At 43.9% G+C, this 14,622-nt stretch overlaps 1 protein-coding gene across 1 annotated transcript; it reads left to right on the forward strand.

The window, feature by feature from the left end:
• The first annotated feature begins 398 nt into the window (after positions 1–398).
• Positions 399–12,873, forward strand: RNF175 (ring finger protein 175). The gene is given in 7 exon segments (XM_054030776.1): positions 399–448; positions 1,691–1,734; positions 1,737–1,770; positions 3,803–3,929; positions 4,668–4,801; positions 11,837–11,938; positions 12,783–12,873. Coding segments are annotated over 7 exon segments (582 nt in total).
• The last annotated feature ends 1,749 nt before the right edge of the window (positions 12,874–14,622 follow it).

The following is a 14,622-nucleotide window of genomic DNA, read 5'->3' on the forward strand; positions in this document are numbered from 1 at the left end:
AAGACATGAATATTTATAACTAACCAATTAGATAACAATGATTAGCATTGAACAAATCTGGGAAAGTTGCTGCTCCTATGTAGCTGACGGTCTGATAATTTAAGAGGCTGAACTGTAATTTTAGGTTCCACTTTCAGCAGTCAAAAAATAACATGTGACCATGTTAGAACTTTAGGATCATGTTCTTCCTGGCCCTTACACAGGTGCACAGTGGGAAGGGGACGCAGCAGGAAGCCTCTTCCAACTGGCATGGCTTAGGTGAGGGCCAGTGAGAATTCCAGTTCCTGCAGTCAAAGAAAGCCAGGAACTGCTCCCCCATCTCTTGTGAGGGTGAACAGTGCCCTACAGGGGGCAGGAAGGGATGGGCAGAATGCAGTGAGAAGGCACAGCCATAACTCATGCCAGCCACTAAAGAGGAGAAGGTGCTGAACTCCACAAAGGAGTACATGTAACAGTGTGTGTGCTTGCTCCCCCTGCACGTTGGGAAGCATTCTGTAGTCCTTTTGCCTTCTTTTGAAGTATCAGGTATTGGCTACTGCAGATCACATGCCAATCCTACACTACATTGCGTGACATGCAGAGGTTGCATTCACCCTGTCTGGTGTTCATAGAATCACCCAGTGCATGAAAAAAACACCTCAATGAGGGGCGTAGCTCCCAGCGCTTGGGCACTGTTTACACTGGTGCTTTACAGTGCTGCAACTTGCTGCGCTCGGGGGGGTGTTTTTTCACACCCCTGAGCGTGAAAGTTGCAGCGCTGTTAATTGCCAGTGCAGACAAACCCTCAAATGACCCACCAGAGGCAACTGGTAGTGCATGGGATGGGAGGAGCAATATTATTTTGATAGTTGAGTAGCAGACTTTCCCACACCTTGTAGTAGCCCTTGATCTCTGCAAGTGCAGGGCTTAGGCCCAGCTGGATCAATGTCTGATCCAGAATTGCTGTGTTCCTATCTTTTACATCTATTTATTTTAAATGACCTAATCTTTTATCAAGACCTTGATAATTAAATACTAATTTTAACAAAATATTGCTTCATATTAAAGTTTTTTTTAGGGGAAAGTTTGTATTTCCCTTTTGTTTTCAAATACAGAAAGTCCCTAATTTTTCTTAGTAACAGAGGAAAGCCTCAGTTCTGCTTCCATTGGAGTCTATGGCAAAACACCGATAGATGTCAGCTGGAATAAGATTGGGCACTACATGATTTCATTTTAGGTTTAAGAGATGAGATTCCTATCCTTCCCTTCCCTCCCCCCAGTAAGGAAATTGTGACCCGTCACCTTGTTATAGATAACATTTGAGGGGGAGGGAGTTGTTGTTTTCACACCCCTGAGCGCAGCAAGTTGCAGCGCTGTACAGTGCCAGTGTAGCCAAGGCCGTTTACTTCAAAGCGACTACTCACAGCAGTAAATCCTAATGATCACTAGTCGTCTTTTGGTGGAGCAGGCCCAGGGTACCTTCTCGGCAATGTATTTTTGTTAAATATGCAGGTGTGGTGATACACCCATTTCTTGTGATAAGAAAGGAGTTTCCATCCAAATGGATTTTAATCCCAGTTTAATTTTGAATATAGACAAAGACAGGACATTTTAAACTTGCATTTGTTAGAAACTGAATTTGTAAAAAGATATATGATACAGTATGAGATTTTGGAGATCTTCAGTATGTTTCCTTTTCTCTGATCCACAGGTTGGTCTACAAGTGGTTTCTTCTTATCTATAAACTGAGTTATGCATATTTACCATGTTTGGATTTAATTTATTCTTTCGGTAGGTATCTTCAGGTAATCTTCAGATTGTGTGTCTCTTGTTACTTTCAATTATGCTTTTATGTAGAATTTTTATAAACTTTGATGGTTGCAATGAAAACATTCACCTGAAATTTAATCTTTTCCCCACGTCAAACAAATAACTATAGCTTAGGGCACAGGTTTACATTTTCTCTAGTTTCTTGATTTTTTTTGCACAATTAATCCTGAGACTTGATACTTAAACTGCTTTAGTGGCTTCATATATTGTATTCCTGGATTGTAAGGGGAAAAAATAAAATTACATACCATCCCGATGTTTGTACTTTTAACTGTTTATTTTAACTGTTAAGTAAGGCCCTGCTCCTGCAATGGGATTCACACAGGAGATGATGCATACACAGGCTAAGGGACAGAAATAAAATATATAAGCATGGTGATCAGAGTGATGTTTAGCACACATCTTGTAGTTCCTCTTTATATATGGCTATGTCCAATTGCCGCTCTACTGATCTATTGTATTGTCAGGTTTTTTCCTTTTTGATTTTGACTCTTACCCCTACCCTCAGTTCTGTTCTCTTTAACCCAACTAATTCCACAAACTATTACACATCTCCCTACTGATTAATTGTTTTAAGGATATTTACAAAATTCCCAAGGTTTTAACCAAACCCACTCTCCACCCCCAAATTCATGGAGACAACAACCGCACTCATTTTAAAGGCTCTCCTTGTGTCCCCCAGTCAGCAAAAATTAGCAGTGCATTCTTAGGCCTCATGGGAGGCTCCCAGATCTGCGAGAGTGTACTCCTGGGGGAAGTTTCTGGCCTCCCAGGGAGTCCTGGCCTACATGGCTGCTCTTGGATTGAAAGGCTGAATTTTGCTACCTCCACAGTCTATCAATGCCAATTCAGAAGCAACTGTTCAAATTTATATGGAGGAATATTAGGAGTTACCTTCTCCCAAGTTCATGCGACCCCCCACAGCACTTGCAGCCACTAATGGCTGGGGAACAAAAGACCCTTATTTGAGTCTCCTTCAAGGCAGTTATTGCATTATTCCCCCAATCTGTGTATGCAAATGAGTAAAGAAACAGAGTGGCTTGTTGGTCTACAGTTGCTGATAAGAAAACAGTGTTTGTAGTACTGATTTTTAGAAGGAAACATGAAATAAGGAGGCTGTTTTGGAAAACTGCCTAAAATATTACATGTACTTCACAGACAGGAGTGACTGGATAGTACCCATTTAATATTTACAGGCAGCATTGCTTTGGAGCTGTGGGAACGCTGGAGATGAGGCAAAGAAAAGCTTTGGGAGTTTGCAAAGTGTATATAATATCTGTTGTTCTTTTAGGTGCGTGTACAGTATGTATGATTAGATTGTAAACTCAGCAGGACAAGGACCTGATCTATAAAGTACCTAATAAACTTCTGGGTGCTGTTAATAACTAATATTGTATAAAGTAAACTACTGTAGAAGATGACTTAACAATAAGCTTTATTAACATCACACTTAAGCTTTTGACTTAGATCACAGTATTTTCACAATTCCTGACTGCTATTTTTGTGTAGTGCTTCTGCTTTTAAGCTTCATTTACTGCAGTATAGTGAACTTTATTGTTGAGCATTTTTTCCAGGATGAGTTCTTTCAGCTAAAATAAAGCATTTATTTAAAAGGCATTTTACATTTTTACTAAGTATTGGGTGATTTTGTTGCTTCCTCGAAACAATAAAATGTCCGCCTAATTCATTTGTATTTTAAAGATTTTTCCCTTGGAAAAAAAATGCCATTTTGCACTTTCTATAATACCTTATTTAGGTCGAGTTAAGTGTCTATAAAGATAACAGAAATTGTTAGAGCATACTTTTATGAAATTAATGTTGTTCCTTATTACACCACAAATATGAAGTTGGCTTCGAAGGAAATTGAAAACAGAGTTGTAGTGAGGAAAAACAAAGGCCGAGCTATCAGGAGTAAAAATCAGTTTGATACTTTCTCCCTATATTCTGTACACTAGCAAACACACCCATATGCTCTTTATCTGTTGTTATACAGAATCAAGACGGAAGATTCCATGGATTTTGGTGTGATATTGCTGTTTTATGGACTCTACTATGGAGTGATGGGAAGAGATTTTGCAGAGATTTGTTCTGATTACGTGGCTTCCACTATAGGCATAAGTGCTGGTTTCATTACGTTGAATGACAGTCAGATGGACTGGCAATGAGCTCTTGAGTCTAGTTGTACCCCATGCTTCTAGAAGAAAGATCCCCCCCGTACTCTTTCTACAAGTTTATCTAACCTTTCCTTAAAGACAACTTTTATTGTGCCATAGGCAAACTCTCCTACTTTCTGACTGATCTTAGTTTCAAAAGGAATTTCTTAATACAGTATTATAACCAATGAGTATTCACTGGTCTGAGTTAGGAGACACAATCCCTATATAGCAACGTAGAGGGCTGGTCCAAACAAAAAAGGCAAAAATAGGGTTTCTCTCAACCTGATTCCATATAAACAAGAGACCAAAAAAGACTCCTCATTGCCATAGGTGGGTCTGCTTCTTAGTTCTCCAAAACCCAGTGAAAGAGCCATTAAATCTTTCCCTTTTTGCAATTCTTGTCTTTTCTTCTTAATGAGGCAGTTAGGGAATGTAGGTGTCCTTAGTGAAGGACAAGTCTGGGATGTTTGGCACGCTTTGTAATAGAGGCAGACACTTGTTGAAGTTCTCTTCTCAGCAAGAAGATTTTAATTCTCTCCAAACCACCTACATGTCAGGATCTATACATTCTGTCACTAGTATCTAAGAGAGTTTTAGCTTCTTTCATTCCTGTCCTTAACCATTGTGGACTTATACTGAGTTATTTGTGTCTCCTTGGCCCTAATGGAAAGTGTTGTTTCCCCCACTATAAATATTCAACAGTTTTATAATGTCAGTGGGATGCCTACAAGAAATTTGTCCAATGACATCTGTGCCGTCTGTGGACAGAAAATCTTTGTGGACATAAATGAGGAAGGGATAATTGAAAATACCTACCAGCTATCATGCAATCATGTGTATCCTTTCAATTCAATTATGAAATAATGGTTTCCTCTTTTCTTGCTGTTGCACCAAAAATAAAATGATTAGCAATAAACAGTCGGGTGTGGGGGGGGAGGGGAACAGAAGTGAAGAGAAATAAATGAACACAATCAAAGAAACCACAGCACAAAAGGTAAAAATAGCGATATAGAATAAGTTGCCTGTTTGCTCACATGAGGTTTAGTGGAAGACCTAAGTTTAAGTGCTATCATGCAATGCTTGCTTCCCAAGCTACTGAAACTCAGGTGCACCAAGCACCTAACCCAGTGGTGGCCAACCAGGGTAAGCTGATTGCAGGCCGTGAGACATTTTACAGATGTTGACTGTCCGCAGGCATGGCCCCTGCAGCTCCCAGTGGCCATTCACCGTTCCCAGCCACTGGGAGCTGCGGGAGGCGGCACGCCACAGGGACAAGCCTGAGATTACAAGTCTGATTGATAAAGGTAATAGTGTTTGATGTAATGTACATAGACCTTTGTAAAGCATTTGACTTGGTACTGCACAACAGTTTGATTAAAAACTAGAATGATATAAAATTAATATGGCACATATTAAATAAATTAAAAGTTGGCTAACTTTACATGTCTGAAAATGTAATTGTAAATGGGGAATCATCATTGAATGGGTGTGTTTGTAGCTGGATCCCACACGGCTCTGTTCGTGGCCCCAGACTATTCAACGCTTTTATCAAAGACCTGGAAGAAAACATAAAATTATCCCTGATGAAGTTTGCAGATTGTTTGCAAATTGTGGGAGTGGTAAATAATTCGGAGAACAGGCCACTGATGCAGAGTGATCTGAATCGCTTCGTAACTTGGGTGCAAGCAAACAATATGCATTTTTAAGATGGCTAAAATGTAAATATATACATCTAGGAACAAAGAAGGCAAGCCATGCTTACAGGATGGGGGACTCTGTCCTGCAAAACTGACTCTGAAAAAGCTTTGGGGGTCATGGTGGATAGTCAGCTGAATATAAGCTCCCACAGCGAGGCTGTGGCCTAAAGGGCTAATGTGCTCTTTGGATGCATAAACAGGCAAATCTCGAGCCATAGAGAGGTTATTTTACTTCTGTATTTGGCACTGGTGAGACTGCTACTGGAATACTATGTCCACTTCTGATATCCACAATTCAAGAACAATGTTGAAAAATTGGAGAGGGTTCAGAGACAAGCTGTGAGAACAGAAAATTTGCCTTACAGTGACAGACACAAGGGTCCATGTGTTTATCTTAACAAAGCAAAGGTTAAGGGGTGACTTGATTAGTGTTTATACAAACTGGAAATAAAGGTGTAAAATTTCAACAGTGAGAGTAATTGACCCTAGGTAAATTATTCCAATGGTTATGGTGGATATTCTATCACTGACCATTTTAAAAATCAATATTTGTTTTTTTTCCTAAAGAATTAATTTTGGGTATTTCTATGGCCTGTGGTATACAAGTCAGACTAGATGATCATAATGGTCCCTTCTGGCTTTAGAATCTATGACCATTGCCCACTTTCTATGTAGCGATCCATATCTACAGTCCAATAATACCTTGACTGCGTAGCAGCAGCATTTGCATATCCTTCCCCAGAAAAATCAGTGCCATAGAACAGAGCAGCTGCAAGTTGAAGTTCGGCCATTGAGAGATGCAATTTCACTGAGCCGCTGCTGCCATCTGATGTACCATAGGTTAAGACAGAAGGGCCTGATCCACAAGGGATTTAGTCATTGCATTGCTGAGCATCCTGGTGTCTAACTTGTAGAAAAAAAATCACAGGAACACCACTGTGATCCACAAAGCCTGAGTTAGGCACCTAGACTCCCTATACAATGAACGGGGAGATCGGAATGTGATCCACAAAAGCCAGCACATTAGAGAGAGAAAAACCCAAAAAGAGGTGTGTGCAGGGCCGGCTCTGGCTTTTTTGCCACCCCAGGCAAAAAAGCCTCCTGCCACCCCCCTTCCCTCCCCACCCCCCTGGAGCACGGCAGGGGAGGGCGCTGAGCCTGGCCGCGGGCCGCTCTTCCCGACCGGCCAGAGCGCCGGGGGGAGGGCGGCGAGCCCACCGCGGCTCCGCTGGCGGCCAGAGCGCCGGGGGGAGGGCGGAGAGCCCGGCCAGGGCTCCGCTCTCCCCGGCGGCCAGAGACTGAGTGACACGCCATGCCGCCCTCCTCCAGGTGCCGCCCCAAGCACAAGCTTGGTGGGCTGGTGCCTGGAGCCGGCCCTGGGTGTGTGATAAGCCCTGCCCCTCTCTGAGGTAGGCTACTGTGACAATGCGGTTCTGGTGGAACCCAACTGAGAGTGCCAACTCAGGACAAATTGCTCAAACAGGGCAGTTACAGCCCAAGGCTGGGGTTTTTTCCACCTCTAAGGCAAACCAAACCAGCCAGACTAGGAGGACTTCGGTCTCACCCCCTGGCTAACCGCAAGTCTCACAAGCAATCTCCTTAGACACCCCAGTTTCCCAGTATTACCACCAGTGCCACTCGTTATGGGGACAAATGGTTATGAAAACCAATACCCCAGTAAAAGAAAAAGGTTCTCCTGATCCCAAAGGACCAAGCCCCAGACCCAGGTCAATATACAAATCAGATCTTATCCACAAATCACGCTGTTGCCAATCCTTTAGAATCTAAAATCTAAAGGTTTATTCATAAAAGGAAAAAGATGGAGATGAGAGTTAGAATTGGTTAAATGGAATCAATTACATACAGTAATGGCAAAGTTCTTAGTTCAGGCTTGCAGCAGCGATGGAATAAACTGCAGGTTCAAATCAAGTCTCTGGAATACATCCCCCGCTGGGATGGGTCCTCAGTCCTTTGTTCAAAGCTTCAGCTTGTAGCAAAGTTCCTCCAGAGGTATGAAGCAGGATTGAAGACCCGATGGAGATGAGGCATCAGCCTTATATAGTCTTTTCCAGGTGTAAGAACACCTTTGTTCTTACCGTGGAAAATTACAGCAAAATGGAGTCTGGAGTCACATGGGCCAGTCCCTGCATACTTTGCTGAGTTACAAGGCGTATCTGCCTTCTCTCAATGGGTCCATTGTATAGCTGATGGTCCTTAATGGGCCATCAAGCAGGCTAGGCAGAGCTAACACCATGTTGTCTGGGATGTCACCCAGCAGCATAGCCTAAGTTTGAAATACAGACAGTATAGAGCCAATATTCCTAACTTCAACTACAAAATTGATACATACATATAGACAGCATAATTATAACCAGTAAACCATAGCCTTGTCTTAGACACCCCATTTGACCCCCTTTACACAAGATCTGGGTGCCACTACAGGACCTTGGTTGCAACAATGATCTATATGGTCCCAGAGTATATCAATAACGTCACAGCTACTGCCTCTGGGCTGCAGGGAGGTGCCTGACTCGGCTTAGTGGTCCACAAATGAAAACACATCTCTTGAAGTCAGGCAGCTTAGACACCTAAGAAGTTTGCTGCAGGAATGAGTTAGGCACCTGTCTCACACACAAAATGGAGCTGTTGCTCACACTATAATTTTTAGCCTTATGGTTAATGCACTCATGTGTGATGTGGGTAGGATGACTAGACATCCCGTTTTTAAAGGGACAGTCCCATACTTAAGGCCTCCTGCAGGTATCGCAACTTTTTCTTAAAAATGGGCAAATTGTCCTGTATTTTCTGTCTCTCCTCCCCCACTTCCCCATCAGTACTGGTGGGTCTTGCTGCTGGTCGGATCCCTGCTTGCCAGCTGCCCGCCTACCAGTGATTAGTGGAGGGTCTGGTGGGTGTGCAAGGCTGGGGGTGGGGCTGGCTGCTCCCCCTGCTGGGCTGTCAGCATAGCCCCTGTTGCGGTGCCAGCTCTCGGCTAGTAGGGCTCTGCCCCCCGTTATGTTTCTGCACGCTGTGGTGGCTGGTGAGTGCAGGCAAGCGCTGGGCGATGGCCAGTTATGTGTCACCTCTGCTGCCCACCGATCAGCTCTTTACATGCTTCCCCTCTTGCTGTCCTCTCCCTGCTTTGCCCCTTTACCCCCTGCAGCTCCTCCATATTCCCCCCCCCCACAGGGTGTGTCCCGCTCCCAGCGCTGTGCGGAGAACCAGCCCCTAGTCGGAGCACTGAGCTCACCAACAGCCTGGCCAGCAGGCTCCTTCCTTCCCCCACTGCCTCTGGTTGGGCTGGCACCCCGGGAAAGCTCAAGACCCTCCATCCTGGGGCGCTGGCCAGGAGGAGCTGAGCCCTGCATGTGCCAAAGCCCCACACAGCGCTGGTACAGGGATTCCTCTCTGCCCTTCAGCTAAGCTCTGGAGTGAGGGGAAGCGATTTTCAGCCTGTTTGCACCCCGACCCTGCAGGCTTAACATCAGCCCCCTGGGCAGGGGCCTAGCACCCTCTTCACCCACCCCCTAGTGTGAAGGGCTGCTCCGTCCCCTAGGCACCCTCCGCTGCTCAGGGCCAGCTCCAGGCAGCAGCTGAGCAAGCTGGTGCTTGGGGCGGCAGATTGTTCGAGGCGGCATTCTGCCCAATCCTAGGGCGGCACGGCCGCTTTTTTGTTGTTGTTGTTGTTGTTCCGCTCTGGCTGCCCTGTAGGGGGCGGCGGCACAGAGAACCAGAGCGCCCTGCAGAGCAATCTTCTTCCTTCCCTCCCCGCCGACCGGAGCGGAGCCCTCACAGCAGGCGGCGGGAGGGGCCGCGTGGCAGTGCCCTTGCTATAGCCCTGGCTGCCCCCTTCTCGCTCTCTCTCTCCCACCCACTCCCTCCCCCTCCCCCTCCCCCAGCCAGTCCCCCTGCACCCGTGCTCTGGCCGCGCCACAGGTTTGGGGTTTTTTTGTTTTTTTTTGCGCTTGGGGCGGCCAAAAAGCCAGAGACGGCCCTGCCCCTGCTGAGTCATCTCTCTGGCCCAGTTCCCTGAAGCCCCTGCAATCAGGTTCCCTGGGCCCTGGTGCACAATGCATCCTTAGGGCTTAACCCCTTCCTGCCTGCACTGTAGCCTGGGGACAGGCGGTGGCTGGGTTATGTCGGTGGCCAGCAACAGCCTAGAGGTATTAGCTGCCTTTTGAGACTGTGCTGGAAGCAGGTCCCATTCTGCACAGTGCAAAAAGGCTGCTGCTGGCCACATTCTGGTGTGAACCCTGGCAGAAATCGGGGGTGGGGGGATGACCCTATGTTTCCCCCTCCACATGGTACCTTGGGAAGATGCAGCACCAGGAGAGGTGGGTCTGTTCCAGGGGCCCAGCCAGGCATGGAGGGCGGAGAGTGCTGGGCAGGGAGGGTCGGTCACCCCCCGATATCAGACAGGTGGGGGGGGCCGTGTCCTCTCCCTGTGTGAACCCTAAAGCCTTAAAAATAAGAAGGTAAATAAAAAGAATCCAACTACGCAGTATTTCTTTTTAACAAGGGCTCAGTCAACTTGATGTTAATTTGAATGTTTGTACTGTGTAGTTCGGATTGTTTGCCGTTGAACTCGCTTGAATAAGATTAATTTTACCAGGTGTCCTGTATTCAGCACAGGGAAATATGGTCACCCTAGATGTGGGCGATCTAGGTTCAGTTCCCCCTCAGGCGGGGGAGGGGGCATTTGAACAGTGGTCCCCCAGCTCTCTGGAGGTCTGGGGCTGATGCGGGGCTCCTTTAATCTCTCCTGATGATGCTGTACCACTGTGGATAAAAACTTAAATAGTCATTTGGTGGATGCAGGGACAAGGAGAATAACTCTATAGCCTGGTAGTTAAGACACCCACCTTAACCAGGGTCCAGTCACCCCTGCTCTAGTCACTAATTGTTTATACAAAGGGGAAGAGCTTCAGCGGGAGAGATTAAGGAAGCCTCTCCCCCCCCCCCCCATCTCCCATAGGCCTATGATTATAGCACGTTCCTGAGAGATGGGAGATCCCTGTTTAAGTTATTTCACCCCTTCTGCCTGAGGGGAAAATTGAACCTGGATCTCCCACATCCCAGGTGAGAGTGCTAACTACTGAGCTAAAAGTTAAGGTGAGCTCCAGATTTTGAATAGCATCTGATCCAGTAGGTGGCCTCTCAGCAGTCTACCCAATTGGGCTCTGCATGCAAATTAGATAGACAAATGTCCATCTTCCCCTGGTTCATGAATTGCTCTGGGGTTTAGGCAGGAGATAGGCATCAGTGCACATGCTCAGAGGCAGAAACTTAGGCACCGCGTTAGTTTAGTAGCCTACAGGGTTTGGTTGGAGTTTTGTGGAATTAAAACTGGGATTTAGACATGTAAACCCTAGACTTAAGGCACCTAAGTACCAAGGGACCTGATTCTCCACTCACCTAGCCTAGTTACACTGATGTGACTGACTTCAGGTGAGGTTACCCCCAAATTTGCATGGGTGAAAGTGGGATCAGAATCACTCAGGGAACACAGCTCAATATATGAAAGCATGACAAGGACAGGAGACCTTTAAAGCTGTTCTAAGGTAACTGATATCACTTCTTTTAATAGCTTAATGTAAGTAGTTTACAACTAATCAATCATTTAATCCCCTCTCCCCAAATTAAAAAAGAAATTATAACCTACTTTATAACAACTTCATAAGGCTCCTGACTTTCCATGAATTTCAAATGCTCAACTGCACTTCTTTTTTCTTTAACAATGTCCTTAGACTCTCACGATAATAGTTATAGACCCAAACTGGGAAATTCAAGAGTATTTTGATCTGAGGTTGTGATTCAGCCCATTCAAGAATAGGGCCAGCTACTAATAAATTTGGCTCTGGATTCCAGTTATTCCTAAATTCAAGGATGTCCAGATCCAGAATTTTGCCTTGGGCCCATATCTAATAATAATAATAAATATAATATGAAATTGTGTGGCATGCTTTTCATCCAAGTTGGGTAAATATCATTATCCCCATTTTTAGTTGGGGAAACTGATGCAGAGAAGTTAAGTGACCTGTGTAAGTGCCTGAGATAAATAGCAATGCAATGTGCGCAATCAATAATAATTCAAATCTGTAGATAAGTTCACAGAAGCATGTATTGTTCCTTGTTTATATTTGAAAGAATCCTTAACAATATGCCTGATACGAGATTTCATGAATTTTGCATCCGAGGTTGGTGCATTGTTGGCAAAAAGCAGACTTGCCCATACTGCAACGAGAAAGTTGATTTGAAGAGGATGTTAAGTAACCCGTATCCTTTTCTTAACCAATGTGTTTTTTACTTCAATTTTTTAATTCTTTTGACTTTGCTAGTTTGTGTTATGATCCAGTGGAGAGAGGTGGGAGTAAAAAATAAAAATAAATATGGCCAGTTAAAATACCAGTAATAGCAGCAGATTTCTTTACTTCCTTCTTACTAGTTAGTAAACAAGAGTTTTCTCTCCTAGTTTCTCCAGAAGGGAGGACAGTAGCCCAAATTCTGCTGCTGCATTTGTGAAACCCCATTTAAGTTGGAGCAGAATTTGCCCTACTGACTTTTTCAACCCATTTCAATTCCCATTGGGGGAACTGTTTACATTTTACTTTAAAAATTTTTATGATAATATCATTCAAAACACAGTAATCTAGAGCAGTGAAACTCAGACCTCAGTGGTTCAGGAGCCAAATTAGCAATCAACATTACCCAAAGAGCCACAGTAGTATGAATGCATTATTTCATTTACTATAGTTCTATTCATATTTAAACTGTTCAACAGGGGAAATATTTTGTTTATATATATTATTCTCCCAGAAAATAAGTGAATAACTTAGTGCAAGTTGATAACTTAATTGGTTAATAACATAGTAAAAGCATCCTGATAGTTAATAACTTAGATTGGTGAATATTAAAATACTGTGTGATTTAATTATCATGTGCTGCAGGAGACACATTAAAGGGCCACTTGTGGCTCAGGAGCAACAGTCTGAGTATCACTACTGTAGAGGAACCAGAGAGCACTATGTGTGAGAACATTAAACAAGTACTTTTCTTCGCTTATTGCTGAAGGAACTGATGTCATACCAAATCTCTTTTCATCTTTAAACAATCTTGACAGCAGTAGTTTAGGTGGGAGCGTACACATGTTTTGTATGGGCAACTGTTGGATTGGCTCCGCTATCTGGTGGCCTGGCAACCAGTTGTTATAGGAATAGTCCAAGTCATTAACTATTCGCTGGGCTTAGACTAGGATATGTGATTATACCCAGAATGTAAAATGTTGGGTATTTCAATATGTAAAATACTATTTATATCCTGTAATTAATATTGTAAAAATATAATTAAGACTGATCTCTGGTGTTCTTGTTGCACTGCTCTACAAGAGCCTCAGGTGGACCTCTCTGATGTTACAGCAATTCTACATTACTTGAACAGTATGAAATTAAAACATTTCCAATTTTCTCAAAGTGTGCATGGAAAGGGTCTCCTTGAAAGGAGCATTTATGACAGGACACTGTTAGTAAAAGAAATGGCTATTTCTGAATATTTTTTTTATATTTGCTGCACTAGTAAGTATGTCAATAGCACCAACTGATTGATGTTCAAGTCAGATTACTGAAAGACGGGTAGTGTAAATAGGTAGCCACCTCTTGAGCACACTCTCCTGGCCTGGGTGGTTCTGCAGCACACTTCCTCAGTTTCCCTTTCTCCCAGGGCTCCTCAAAAATGTCACCAATTCCATGTAATTTTAAAATATCTCCCTTCTGGAGGGGGATCCACTTTAGCCTATAGAGACATTAGTACTTCATACCAGTTCCCCAGCGGGCCCCAGGGTTCTACAGTTTGAACAGTTCTCTCTCCTGGAGTCAGGAGTCCCTCCTTCTCAGAGCTGAGTTCAGTCTCTCTCATTGAATCAGGAGTCCCTAGCCCTCCTTCCTGAAGCAGGGTTATAATCCAAACAGTCCCTTTATTCCCTACAGGAATCAGTCTCGCTCCTTACAGCGCTGACCTGCAACAGCTTCTTCAGGCCAGTTGCTTCTGTTCTGCCTGACACTCCCAGCCCTACGTAGCTCAAGTGGGAGACAGTAATACTCCAGTTCCTCACTCTCCCTCAGGCTTCTCCCTTATATCTGTTGGCCTGGCCTCAGTTAGTCATGACCTCATTTATTAGTACTCATCCTTCCCATCTGGGGAGAGGAGCTAAGCTTGTCCCAGGTAGGGCTGTGGCCTATCACCCCTTAAGGGGCCCAGCCACTCTGTGACAGGTAGCATTGGCTGATGAAATTGAGGATTGGCTCATAAAACTTAAATGCAACACTAGAGCTTGGCAAAATTTTACATGCAAAAACCTTTTTTTTTTTTTTTTTTTTTTTTGCTGAAAACAAATGCAGATTCAGCTCGACTGAAACAGTTCATGAATTTGGGTCAATTTTGGCTCATTGTTAAGGTCCGAAAAAGAAAAAACATTTGCAAATGTCAAAATATTTTATTTGTGTATTTCCAAAACAAAATATTTATATTTTTTCATTGCAGAAAGATGTTTGATTTTGAAACTTCCCTGAGTTTTATTTAGTCCAGGCATCGGCAACCTTTCGGAAGTGGTGTGTCGAGTCTTCATTTAGTCACTCTAATTTAAGGTTTCGCATGCCAGTAATAAATTTTAATGTTTTTAGAAGGTCTCTTTCTATAAGTCTATAATATATAACTAAACTATTGTTGCATGTAAAGTAAATAAGGTCTTTAAAATGTTTAAGAAGCTTCATTTAAAATTACATTAAAATGCACAGGCCCCCGGACTGGTGGCCAGGACCCAGGCAGTGTGCGTGCCACTGAAAATCAGCTCGCGTGCCGCCTTCGGCATGTGTGCCATAGGTTGCCTACCCCTTATTTAGTCTGTTTTTAAATGTTGAAAAAAAAAACAAAACCTTGAAATGAAAATGAAAATTTTTTCAACATTT

Source organism: Malaclemys terrapin, chromosome 5 (assembly GCF_027887155.1).
Source record: "Malaclemys terrapin pileata isolate rMalTer1 chromosome 5, rMalTer1.hap1, whole genome shotgun sequence".
Classification (NCBI taxonomy): Eukaryota; Metazoa; Chordata; order Testudines; family Emydidae; genus Malaclemys; species Malaclemys terrapin.